General features: G+C 41.0%; 1 protein-coding gene across 1 annotated transcript in view; it reads left to right on the top strand.

The window, feature by feature from the left end:
- Nucleotides 1-7505, top strand: part of LOC145858053 (protocadherin-9) — a 36135-nt gene extending 28630 nt beyond the window's left edge. Inside the window, exon 2 of the mRNA XM_082956103.1 lies at nt 2557-7505. Coding sequence (XP_082812229.1) covers nt 2559-3002 — 444 coding nt within the window. The 5' untranslated portion in view covers nt 2557-2558 and the 3' untranslated portion in view covers nt 3003-7505. The remainder of the gene's footprint in view (nt 1-2556) is intronic.
- Nucleotides 7506-14539: the final 7034 nt, after the last annotated feature.

A 14539-nucleotide genomic window follows, 5' to 3' on the forward strand; every position in this document is an offset into this window, starting at 1 on the left:
GTCTGAATACTTATGTAAATGTGATATTTCAGTTTCTAAAAAGCCTATCATTATGGGGCATTGTGATGTCATTATGGGGTATTGTGATGTCATTATGGGGCATTGTGTAGATTGATGAGGGAAAAAAGCAATTTATTCCATTTCAGGATTAGCCTATGTAACAAAAAGTCAAGGGGTCTGAATACTTTCTGAATGCACTGTAGCTCCTCATTTAAAGAATGCAATTAAGTATTGAAAACAAATATTAATTTTTTTTTTGGGGGGGGGTAGTTTTGGTTGGATATCAGTAATCACCCCCCAAAAAGTTAGATTTTGTAGTTTGAATTAAAACATGTTGTATTGTAGTTTTAATGGAACATGAACCCTCTAAGAACGATGTCCACAACTCCGTGGAAGTCTAATTAGCAAAATATATATTTTTAAAAGTTTAATAACAAAAAAAATGGTCAGTTTAAGCTAGAGATATGTGGGGGTTTTTTTGCATTGGATGCGTCTCAATCCACCATATCCGCCTTTGTAACACTTCCGCATCTACGCTAGAGCGTGTTTGTCAGACCATGAGACATCATGAAAATTGGTAATCTCCCAAAATTGTCTGTCGCATCCGATTTGACCTACGAACTATTACGACCCCTCCAAGGAAAGATTAGACTCTCACAAACACAATGGTGTTCTCTGTTTTGCTCTACAATCCCCACAACGTCTTGGGACTCGTCTGAAGTTGGGACAGCCGACCTGCCAACTTCTCTCTGTAGCGTCCGATAGCAAAATTATCCTTGGTATGACATTCTTAAAAAAAAAAAATCCATATAGCTTAGTAGAACCCCCTCCTCTGGCTTAGACAGGGCTTAGACTGTTTAATAAAATAACTTTGCTGTTGTGAAAGTCATTGTTTAAAATTTGAGGTGGCTAGGGAATTTAATTTAACAGAGCATGCTCAACTTGTAATGTCAGGATCTCACAGGCATAGACACAGACTAAGGACTAAGGACCATTTAATTATTGATAGCATTTTTACTTATGCAAATATGCTAAATTATTTCAATGTGACAGCTTGAAGCAAAGGCCTGGAGGACTTGATGTGATGTCATAACAAGGACCTCTCCTCTTGTCCTCTTTGTGTGTCAGAACTATAACACTGTGGGCTCCTGTTTGCTGTGGTGCAGACTGTTTTACATTCTAATTACAGGAGTTGACAGGTTTTATTGCTGGGGTTCAATGGTGAGGCCTCTTTCTCTTCCTGGACTCATTTCACATGTGATGTTAGCTTGAGCATAATGAGATAAGATAGTTGGAGTGTCTTGCTTTCTCCATCCCAGCTTTCTCCCTCCCTGCTATCTCCCTCCTTGCTTTCTCCCTCCCTGCTTTCTCCCTCCCTGCTATCTCCCTCCTTGCTATCTCCCTCCTTGCTATCTCCCTCCTTGCTATCTCCCTCCTTGCTATCTCCCTCCTTGCTTTCTCCCTCCCTGCTTTCTCCCTCCCTGCTTTCTCCCTCCCTGCTTTCTCCCTCCCTGCTATCTCCCTCCCTGCTTTCTCTCTCCCTGCTTTCTCCCTCCCTGCTATCTCCCTCCTTGCATTCTCCCTCCCTGCTTTCTCTCTCCCTGCTTTCTCCCTCCCTGCTTTCTCTCTCCCTGCTTTATCCCTCCCCGAATGCAAATACAGTCTATAGCTCATAACTATACTCATTGTACCTTGCACATAAAACATGCTAACGAGAATCCTAAGAAGTGTTGATTCGTGTGATTTTGTGATGTTTACATGTCTTAGTTATCATAATTGACCAGATTGATGTAATGTTGAGTAGATCAGAGGATGCAGTGTGCCATGGTGACAATGATTTAAAAAAAAAAATGTTTAGGATGTTCATAAAATATTTAGTACAGTAAAGCCAATCTCAGAAACCAACAACAGAGACAGTTCTTATTTAATTAATCTACTGGGAATTCATTGTCTATTGTAGGTAAACACAGGGAACCGAGGGAATACCAATGGGAATGACATGTTCTGCTGCTGTTTTCTCTTTATGAGATGATTCAAACGAGTATTACTGCCTTTCATCACCTTCAGATAAACATCTAACAGGTTAACATTTACAGGTCACCTTCAGTTAAACATCTAACAGGTTAACATTTACAAGTCACCTTCAGTTAAACATCTAACAGGTTAACATTTACAGGTCACCTTCAGTTAAACATCTAACAGGTTAACATTTACAGGTCACCTTCAGTTAAACATCTAACAGGTTAACATTTACAGGTCACCTTCAGTTAAACATCTAACAGGTTAACATTTACAGGTCACCTTCAGTTAAACATCTAACAGGTTAACATTTACAGGTCACCTTCATATCAATATACAACTTTATTCTACTAACTTAGCAGTTGTTTGTTTTTCTTGACCCCACTCTAACTCAAAAAAAAGTCCCAGCACTACAATATACTTGTCTAAATCCTTTTACTAACAGTAAATGGTGTGCTGAAATGATTTAACTGAGCTTATTATTTTCTTATCTTTTTATTATTTTCTTCTCTTTCGTTTAATGTCCTTGTGCTGCAGCCATGGTGGAGGTGAACCTGGCCAAGGCCCTGGTGGAAGCCTCGGAGACTTGCACCCAGGAATGTCTGATCCTGGGCCACTCCGACAGCTGCTGGATGCCCCCCGTCCTGGTGCCCCAGTTCCAGTCTCCGTCCAACACGGGTACCCTGCCTACCCTGCCCTCCTTTGGTTTCCAGCAGCAGCAGAGTTACCCATGGGCCAGGGGAGCCAAGGTGGACGGGCGTCAGTGCCATACCCTGGGAAGGCCTGCGCCCAAAGACGATCTGGCTAAAGGGATAAACCGGCCGCAGTTCTACAACACTCTGGAAAGACACTGCAGTAGCAAGAGTAAGGTGTCTGACCCTGTCAAGGTCATCCCTCTGGCCAGCTTTTCCTCGCCTTTGTCAGACCAGCAGACCCCAGCCACCGAGGGATCGTCTGACTTCTTACATGAGCATCAGCTGTAAGGGGCTGTAAGGGGCCAAAGTAACACCAACCACTTTGTCTAATGTATATTGATGTATATTTAACATCAACTGTAAGAAGCTGTAAGGGGACAGAGTAACACCAACCAGTTTGTCTAATGTATCTTGATGTATATTTAACATCAACTGTAAGAAGCTGTAAGGGGACAGAGTAACACCAACCATTTGTCTAAAGTATTTTGATGTATCTTTAACATCAACTGTAAGGGGCTGTAAGGGGACAGAGTAACACCAACCAATTTATCAAATGTATCTTGATAGTATGTGTGTGAACATGAAATGTGGAGGAAGGGATGATGGCAAAACTGTTACTCAGTCTCCACAATTTTGTTACTCAGTCTCCACAATGTTGTTACTCAGTCTCCACAATATTGTTACTCAGTCTCCACAATGTTGTTACTCAGTCTCCACAATGTTGTTACTCTGTCTCCACAATGTTGTTACTCAGTCTCCACGATGTTGTTACTCAGTCTGCAATGTTGTTACTCATTCTCCACAATGTTGTTACTCAGTCTCCACAATGTTGTTACTCAGTCTCCACAATGTTGTTACTCAGTCTCTGCAATGTTGTAAAGAGGAGGATCTGACAATGGCTGTACTCATAGAATGATATTGTGCAAAAACAATTGAAATGTGTATGAAATGACAAACTTCTTTGAAGAAAAGACTAGCTAAATATTTGTCCAATTTAATCCATGTACAGTATATAAAAATGGTAGTCCTATACCAAAGTAGATTATATATATATATATATATATATATGGTCATAGCTTTCAGTTTGGTAGAGAATTTTCTGATCACTGATCAAACAGATGAATGAATACTATACATATTGGAACCAGCTTAGTGGAACCTTCCCAAACACCATTTTACTTACCGATAAACAAAACTCAAAAAACACACAGTATATCTTGTTGAACAAGCAGAATCTGGCTAAATGTTATTTGTGAACCCAAGGTGGAATGGTGTATTTTGTCCAATCTCTGGTGAAATACTGCTTAGTGTATCCAGCAAGACATTCAGCTCCAGCTCCAACTGATGATCCAAGTTACTTTTTCTCTTGCCTGAATATGTTCAAAGAATCCCATCTTGTTCAGGGGTCTGCAGACACATACCTAAGCCTCAATGGACAAAAATGTTTCACTCTGTGTCGTGCTAACACTTTATATAAATATACAGTACAGGCTCTTCCCCCATTATATTCCTAACACTGTGTTCCCCCTCAAATGTTTCTTGTATGGCATGTTGCAATGGCTTTCACCACCTTTCCCTCCACTCTATTGCAAACCTACTCATGTTCTTCATTATCTTTCCCCTGTAATAAGAACCTATTCATTTTCTACATTATCTTTCCCCTGTAATAAGAACCTACTCATTTTCAACCTTATATTTCCCCTGTAATAAGAACCTACTCATGTTCTTCATTATCTTTCCCCTGTAATAAGAACCTACTCATGTTCTTCATTATCTTTCCCCTGTAATAAGAACCTATTCATTTTCTACATGATCTTTCCCCTGTAATAAGACCCTACTCATTTTCAACCTTATATTTCCCCTATAATAAGAACCTACTCATGTTCTACATTATCTTTCCCCTTGTATTAAGAACCTTCGCATATTCAACATTATCTTTCTCCTGTAATAAGAACATACTCATTTTCTACATTATCTCATTAGAAGAAGCCTTGAACAGCCCAGACAGAGGTTCCATGCAAGGAGATATAGCCTTTGCTTTTCCACCATACTTTCACTTCGTTATCTTCCTTTCATAAAATATAACATGTACTGTACGCATCGTAATGAGTGCTAGGGAGCCAATTAAGAATATCTCCCAATAGTCTAATTACGTCATCTCCACAGTAAGTAATAGCTGTGGTTGACAGCTCTGAAATAGTTGTCTAGTCTCACTGAAACATAATGTATTTCCTACTAGTCGGGTAATGAAAAAGGTGGTACCAGTCAAACGTTTGGACACACCTACTCATTCAAGCGGTTTTTCTTTATTTTGACTATTTTCTACACTGTATAATAATAGTGAGGACTTCAAAACTATGAAATAACACATAGGGAATAATGTAGTAACCAGAAAAGGGGTTAAACAAATCAAATCAAAACCACCCTATGCCTTGATGACAGCTTTGCATACTCTTGGCATTCTATCAAGCAGCTTCATGAGGAATGCTATTCCAAAAGTCTTGAAGGAGTTCCCACATACGCTGAGCACTTGTTGGCTGCTTTTCCTTCACTCTGCAGTCCAAATCATCCCAAACCATCTCAATTGGGTTGAGGTTGGGTGATTGTGAAGACCAGGTAATCTGATGCAGCACCATCACTCTCCTTCTTGGTCAAATAGCCCTTACACAGCCTGGAGGTGTGTTTTGACAGTTCCACTAAGAGAAAACCAGATGGGATGGCGTATCGCTGCGGAATGCTGTGGTAGCCATGCTGGTTAAGTGTGCCTTGAATTTTAAATATATCACAGACAGTGTCACCAGCAAAGCACCCCCAAACCATCACACCTCCTCCTCCATGCTTCACGGTGGGAACCACACATGTTTGCGTCTCACAAAGATACGGCAGTTGGAACCAAAAATCTCAAATTTGGACTCATCAGACCAAAGAGCAGATTTCCACCCGTCTAAATGTCCATTGCTCGTGTCTCTTGGCCCAAGCAAGACTTTTCTTCTTATTGGTGTCCTTTAGTAGTGGTTTCTATGCAGCAATGTAAACATGAAGGCCTGATTCACTCAGTCTCCTCTGAACAGTTGATGTTGAGATGTACCTGCTACGTGAACTCTGTGAAACATTTATTTGGGCTGCAATTTCTGAGGTGCAGTTAACTCTAATTAATTTATGTTCTGCAGCATGTTCTTGAAATGTTCCGGATTGACTGACATTCATGTTTTAAAGTAATGATGGACTGTCGTTTCTCTTCGCTTATTTGAGCTTTTCTTGCCATAATATGGACTTGGTCTTTTACCGAATAGGGCCATCTTCTGTATACCACCCCTACGTTGTCACAACACAACTGGTTGGCTCAAATGCATTAAGAAGGAAAGAAATTCCACAAATTAACTTTTAACAAGGCACACTGGTTATTTTAAATAAATTCCAGGTGACTACCTCATGAAGCTGGTTGAGAGAATCCCAAGAGTGTGCAAAGCTATCATTAAGTCAAAGGGTGGCTACTTTGAATAATATAACAAATATTTTGATTCGTTAAACACTTTTTTGGTTACTTCATGCAGGTTGTTTCATAGTTTTGATGTTATTATTCTACAATATAGAAAATTGTAAAAATAAAGAAAAACCCTTGAATGAGTAGGTGTGTCCAAACTTTTGACTGGTACTGTATACAGTCTGGCAGCAAATAGCTTTTTATTTGCTTTAATTTGTACCCCTATCTCATCAGAATAGTAACACCTATAATGAGAGTCTCTACATCCATATTCAGGCAGCCTAACATTGAGGTTACATTTTCCATATTCACATTTTGACATACAACTTTTCTTTAATGCTTTCTCCTATTGTTTGTCCACTATGTCTTTGATTTAACCATATGTCCATAGTTTCAAGGATGTTCATTCTGGATAACAGTTGACTGTCATAGATTCGGCTAACATTGCATAACGATCATCAGTTAATACATTTTAATTGGTTTACAACTGTGTCCTCTAGCGGCTTGTGAAAGAAACAGGGCACGTTTAGGGTACCATTCTCCCTGGAGGGTTAGACGGTAACAGGACATGTTTAGGGTACCATTCTCCCTGGAGGGTTAGACGGTATCAGGACATGTTTAGGGTACCATTCTCCCTGGAGGGTTAGACAGTAACAGGACATGTACCTTTCTCCCTGCTTGGTCGAGACTGCTTGCTTTCAGATGACACTTTGGGTCATGTAGCCATCAGTGTAGAAATGCATTAGCGAAGCTGCCGGTGGTGAATTTGCACATGTCATAAGAGTGTCATGAAGAAGGGTCAAGGTCAGGGTCAATTTCATCTAACCCTGAGTCGATTAAGGAAAATCGTTGAATTTTGATTCATGAATTGAATAAATCTTACTCATTGTACATGGTTAACCCACGGCCCAACTAAGTTCCAACCATGAATTGAATATCAATTCCTTTTAGCAGAATAGTTTTTATTTCTATGTTATCCTGAAACAGTTACTCACTGCAGTTACATTTTCAATACATTTGTCTTTCATCAAATACAGAAGGGACAGAGTAAGCTGACAAATACAATACAAAGCACTTGCTTCCTTCAGACAGCGACAGTGAACACAGACCTGTCTCTTTGCAATGTGTGAGGTGTGATTCAATTACATTCTAACTGTGTATAGAGCTATGATATTGATACTTAACTAAAACACAAAAAAAAAATCACACAATATACTTATAGTATATATACTGAACAAAAAAATGAACGCAACATGTGAAGTGTTGGTCCCATGTTTCATGAGCTGAAATAAAAGACATCCCTGTTAGTGAGCATTTCTCCTTTGCCAACATAATCCATCCACCTGACAGGTGTGGCATATCAAGAAGCTGATTAAACTGCATTATCATTACACAGGTGCACCTTGTGCTGGGGACAATAAAAGGCCACTCTAAAATGTGCAGTTTTGTCACACAACACAATGCCACAGATGTCTCAAGTTTTAAGGGAGCGTGTAATTAGCATGCTGACTGCAGAAATATCCACCAGAGAATTTTGTTAATTTCTCTACCATAAAACATTGCTTTTAGAGAATTTTATGTTAATTTCTCTACTATAAGAAATTCTGGCAATACATCCAACTGGCCTCACAATCACACAGACCACGTGTAACCACGGCAGCCCAGGACCTCCACATCCGGCTTCTTCACCTGCGGGATCGTCTGAGACCAGTCACCAGGTCAGCTGATGAAACCGTGGGGTTTTGCAGAACCGAAGAATTGTTGTACAAACTGTCAGAAACCGTCTCAGGGATGCTCATCTTTGTGCTCGTCATCATCACCGGGGTCATGACCTGACTGCAGTTCGGCGGCGTAACCGACTTCAGTGGGCAAATGCTCACTTTTGATGGCCACTGACACATTGGAGAAGTGTGCTCTTTGCGGATGAATCCCGGTTTCAACTGTACCGGGCAGATGCAGGACAGTGTTTATGGCGTCGCGTGAGTGATGTCAATGTTGCGTGCCCCATGGAGGCGGTGGGGTTATGGTATGGGAAGGCATAAGCTATGGACAACGCACATAATTACATTTTATCGATGGCAATTTGAATGCACAGAGATACCGTGATGAGATCCTGAGGCCCATAGTCATGCCATTCATCTGCTGCCATCACCTCATGTTTCAGCATGATAATGCACGGCAACATGTCGCAGCGATCAGTACACAATTCCTGGAAGCTGAAAATGTCCCACTTCTTCCGTGGCCTGCATATTCACCAGACATGTCACCACATTGAGCACGTTAGGGATGCTCTGGATTGACGTGTATGACAGCGTGTTCTAGTTCCTACCAATATCCATCAAATTCACACAGCCACTGAAGAGGAGTGGGACAACATTCTACAGGCCACAAACATCAGCCTGATCAATTCTAAGCAAAGGAGATGTGTCGTGTTGCATGAGGCAAATGGTGGTCACCAGATACTGACTGGTTTTCTGATCCACACCCTTACCTTTTTTTTATGATGCATATCTGCATTCTCAGTCATGTGAAATCCATAGATTAGGGCCTAATTATATTTTTGTTCAGTGTACATATGATATACATAGATCATGCTCATTCAGAGGAACACAGATGGATAGAATGCTCTTATGTCAATATAAATCACACAAGACAGACAGAGATAGGGAATGCTTGATACCTGAAAGTTAAATTAATTACCATCAACAACACCTAAGGCTCCATATCGGCCTACAGTGGGAATGTCAAACAGCTATCGGATATAGGCCTACAGAGGGACTGTCAAACAACTATCGGATATAGGCCTACAGAGGGACTGTCAAACAACTATCGGATATAGGCCTACAGAGGGACTGTCAAACAACTATCGGATATAGGCCTACAGAGGGACTGTCAAACAACTATCGGATATAGGCCTACAGAGGGACAGTCAAACAACTATCGGATATAGGCCTACAGAGGGACTGTCAAACAACTATCGGATATAGGCCGACAGAGGGACTGTCAAACAGATATCTGATATAGGCCTACAGAGGGACTGTCAAACAACTATCGGATATAGGCCTACAGTGGGAATGTCAAACAGATATCTGATATAGGCCTACAGAGGGAATGTCAAACAGATATCTGATATAGGCCTACAGAGGGACTGTCAAACAACTATCGGATATAGGCCTACAGTGGGAATGTCAAACAGATATCTGATATAGGCCTACAGTGGGAATGTCAAACAGATATCTGATATAGGCCTACAGTGGGAATGTCAAACAGCTATCGGATATAGGCCTACAGAGGGACTGTCAAACAGATATCTGATATAGGCCTACAGAGGGACTGTCAAACAACTATCGGATATAGGCCTACAGAGGGACAGTCAAACAACTATCGGATATAGGCCTACAGAGGGACTGTCAAACAACTATCGGATATAGGCCTACAGAGGGACTGTCAAACAGATATCTGATATAGGTCTACAGAGGGACTGTCAAACAACTATCGGATATAGGCCTACAGTGGGAATGTCAAACAGATATCTGATATAGCTTCTACAGTGGGAATGTCAAACAGATATCTGATATAGACCTACAGTGGGAATGTCAAACAGATATCTGATATAGGCCTACAGTGGGAATGTCAAACAGATATCTGATATAGGCCTACAGAGGGAATGTCAAACAGATATCTGATATAGACCTACAGAGGGAATGTCAAACAACTATCTGATATAGACCTACAGTGGGAATGTCAAACAGATATCTGATATAGGCCTACAGAGGGACTGTCAAACAGATATCTGATATAGACCTACAGTGGGAATGACTCCAGATAACAATATTCTCAAGTGGCACTCATTGTTATAGAATTTCCTTAAAAACTATTTAGACAATTGCACAAATGTAGAACAGTAGATATGATATCAATTCAATATTTAAATAACAGGTGTCATTATTTAGTTATTTGGAATTCCCCATTTGTTTGTTCATCCCTGACAAAGATTTCTGTTTTTGTAAAAAAAAAAAAGTAAAAAATATCAATAAAAAAGGAATGCGGTATAAATGTAAATGTGTCTTTTAGGAGGGGGGTGAACGCTTTAGTGCAGTTTCTCTTTGTGCCAAAGGTTTCACGTATGAACCAAAAAAGGAAGATAGTGAGTATGCATTGTGTACTGTATGTCAAATGCAGTGTTATGAAACTCCCATAACACATAGCCGTAGAAACAATGTTACCCGTCAGTTTGACAAAAACTTTTATTTCATCTATAGAATGTTTTTTTTTACCAACATCAACAATAAAAGGTTTCATTTTATAACGTAAGTTCATTGTGATGTCATCTTCCATCATCATGATCATCTGAATGTGGCGGCCATTTTTTTTACACCCTTTTAATCACTAGCTTTGCTACGCTACCATGTTGATTTAACATGTATCGGGTGAATTTGTGTTGTCATTTGGCCGTCTTCAACCAATTGTGTTGCTGTAACCATATATCCCTTCTGACCAACTAACAATACGTGACTAACAAAACACAAAATGTTCACTTTCAGACGTGTTATGAATATGAGGCATGTACACACAAAATTAATATCACATTAATTTTGTGATTTAAAAAAAAAATCTATATATATATATATATATATATATATATATATTGTACATAACAGTACCTTTGAGAAGAATTGACAAGGTGGCAACCAACAAGACTGGTTTATATATGTTTATATATTGTTGAGTAAAGGCTTAGTCACCTGAAAGCAGTCATGAAAAAAGCGAATCAAAATTTAAATGTAAAGTGATGAGACGACAATCTCTGTTGTAAGGTAAATGGGTACACGTGCATATATTGGTGAGTGTGTGTGTGCAGCGTGTGTGGGTGCAGCACGTGTGTGTGTGTGCAGCGCGCGTGTGTGTGTGCAGCGAGTGTGTGTGTGTGTGCAGCGAGTGTGTGTGTGTGTGTGTGTGTGTGTGTGTGTGTGTGTGTGTGTGTGTGTGTGTGTGTGTGTGTGTGTGTGTGTGTGGTGTGTGTGTGTGTGTGTGTGCGTATTTTTTTGTGCATGTATGTATACTGGCATGCACCTTGCCAGAATATTGTATGTACACACATGTATCTTGTATAAAAACGATATATGATATACCTGCTATATATAATATATATGCTTGTAAATTAGTCATTGGTGGGTGTAGGTTGGAGGTCGCTTGGAGAGAAAGCTTAAACGCTTGCCAGCGGTATAGTATTGATCAACTCTGTGTTGTCATGCCTTTGTAAAATATCCCATCAAAAATGACCTTCCATACATGGTGAAAAGATTTTTTCTTGTCATGGAATTTTACCTGAAACATTAAATACTGAGTCGTCAAAAGTAAGTTCGGACTACGCTTGAGTTTCTTCCTTCCGTAAGGAGACAAATCTACCGCATGTAGAGATAACATGAACCTCTAACACCCAACTACAATATCTTTAAGCTGTTACAAGTTCACACGTCTTCTTTAATCAACCCATCACCATTACAGTAGGGTCTTTCCATTCAATAGTAAAAAAAAAATTGCCATGTGATTCGAATGTATACAACAATGCAAAGTACAAATGAGCAGATAAATAGCTACATATCTTCAGAAATCATAACGTATTCATAAATCGACAAGAAGTGTAGAAAAATCGACAAGACGTGAACCTGGCAGTATTTCTCTATACACAGAATCACAGCAACACATGCAATACAAGACAGTACAAGACATTACAGTACAGACCAGAGATATGAAACACATCCTTGGTCTAGGTTTTGGTTAGCCCTTCCTCTGGGTAGCTTGGAATTCAGATCTGTATGTCTTGCTAAAGAGTGGCAAGGAGTGGAATGATAACATATACAGGTCTGAGATCCAGGCTACAGCTGGGAGGGCATCATCTCAGAATGACTAGACATGACTTCCCACCTAGACTGCCTACAGAGCAAACCAACCCTGTTTTGTTACTGTGTATGAAGCTAACCAACCCTGTTTTGTTACTGTGTTCTCACCTGGACTGCCTACAGAGCTAACCAACCCTGTTTTGTTACTGTGTACCATTTGTTACAGTGTATGAAGCTAACCAAACCTGTTTTGTTACTGTGTTCTCATCTGGACTGCCTACAGAACTAACCAATCCTGTTTTGTTACAGTGTTCTCTACAGTACTAACCAATCCTGTTTTGTCACTGTGTTCTCATCTGGACTGCCTACAGAACTAACCAAACCTGTTTTGTTACTGTGTTCTCATCTGGACTACCTACAAAGGTAACCAATCCTGTTTTGTTATTGTGTTCTCATCTGGACTGCCTACAGAACTAACTAAACCTGTTTTATTACTGTGTTCTCATCTGGACTGCCTACAGAGCTAACCAACCCTGTTTTGTTGCTGTGTATGAAGCTAACCAACCCTGTTTTGTTGCTGTATATGAAGCTAACCAACCCTGTTTTGTTACTGTGTATGAAGCTAACCAACTCAGTTTTGTTACTGTGTGTGAAGCTAACCAACCCTGTTTTGTTACTGTGTATGAAGCTAACCAACCAAGTTTTGTTACTGTGTATGAAGCTAACCAACCTTGTTTTGTTACTGTGTGTGAAGCTAACCAACTCTGCATTGCTTTCATTGATTATGCATGGCTAATGTGTGTGACAGCTTTGATTTGCCATAGACTCACTTTGCTTCAGGGGCTCCTCTGCAGCAGTACTACAGTTAAATACACCTGGGCCAAACACATTACCTGGAGCTGCAGCAGTACTACAGTTAAATACACCTGGGCCAAACACAGTACCTGGAGCTGCAGCAGTACTACAGTTAAATACCCTGGCCCAAACACAAAACTGGAGCTGCAGCAGTACTACAGTTAAATACCCTGGGCCAAACACATTACCTGGAGCTGCAGCAGAACTACAGTTAAATACACCTGGGCCAAAAACAGTACCTGGAGCTGCAGCAGAACTACAGTTAAATACACCTGGGCCAAACACAGTACCTGGAGCTGCAGCAGAACTACAGTTAACTACACCTGGGCCAAACACAGTACCTGGAGCTGCAGCAGAACTACAGTTAAATACACCTGGGCCAAACACAGTACCTGGAGCTGCAGCAGAACTACAGTTAAATACACCTGGGCCAAACACAGTACCTGGAGCTGCAGCAGAACTACAGTTAAATACACCTGGGCCAAACACAGTACCTGGAGCTGCAGCAGTACTACAGTTAAATACACCTGGGCCAAACACAGTACCTGGAGCTGCAGCAGTACTACAGTTAAATACCCTGGGCCAAACACAGAAACTGGAGCTGCAGCAGTACTACAGTTAAATACCCTGGGCCAAACACATTACCTGGAGCTGCAGCAGAACTACAGTTAAATACCCCTGGGCCAAACACATTACCTGGAGCTGCAGCAGAACTACAGTTAAATACACCTGGGCCAAACACATTACCTGGAGCTGCAGCAGAACTACAGTTAAATACACCTGGGCCAAACACAGTACCTGGAGCTGCAGCAGAACTACAGTTAAATACACCTGGGCCAAACACATTACCTGGAGCTGCAGCAGAACTACAGTTAAATACACCTGGGCCAAACACAGTACCTGGAGCTGCAGCAGAACTACAGTTAAATACACCTGGGCCAAACACAGTACCTGGAGCTGCAGCAGAACTACAGTTAAATACACCTGGGCCAAACACAGTACCTGGAGCTGCAGCAGAACTACAGTTAAATACACCTGGGCCAAACACAGTACCTGGAGCTGCAGCAGTACTACAGTTAAATACACCTGGGCCAAACACAGTACCTGGAGCTGCAGCAGTACTACAGTTAAATACCCTGGGCCAAACACAGAAACTGGAGCTGCAGCAGTACTACAGTTAAATACCCTGGGCCAAACACATTACCTGGAGCTGCAGCAGAACTACAGTTAAATACCCCTGGGCCAAACACATTACCTGGAGCTGCAGCAGAACTACAGATAAATACACCTGGGCCAAACACATTACCTGGAGCTGCAGCAGAACTACAGTTAAATACACCTGGGCCAAACACAGTACCTGGAGCTGCAGCAGAACTACAGTTAAATACACCTGGGCAAAACACAGTACCTGGAGCTGCAGCAGAACTACAGTTAAATACACCTGGGCTAAACACAGTACCTGGAGCTGCAGCAGAACTACAGTTAAATACACCTGGGCCAAACACAGTACCTGGAGCTGCAGCAGAACTACAGTTAAATACACCTGGGCCAAACACAGTATCTGGAGCTGCAGCAGAACTACAGTTAATTACACCTGGGCCAAACACAGTACCTGGAGCTGCAGCAGTACTACAGTTAAATAC

This window comes from Salmo salar, chromosome 09 (assembly GCF_965601325.2).
Source record: "Salmo salar chromosome 09, fSalSal1, whole genome shotgun sequence".
NCBI classification, from domain to species: domain Eukaryota; kingdom Metazoa; phylum Chordata; class Actinopteri; order Salmoniformes; family Salmonidae; genus Salmo; species Salmo salar.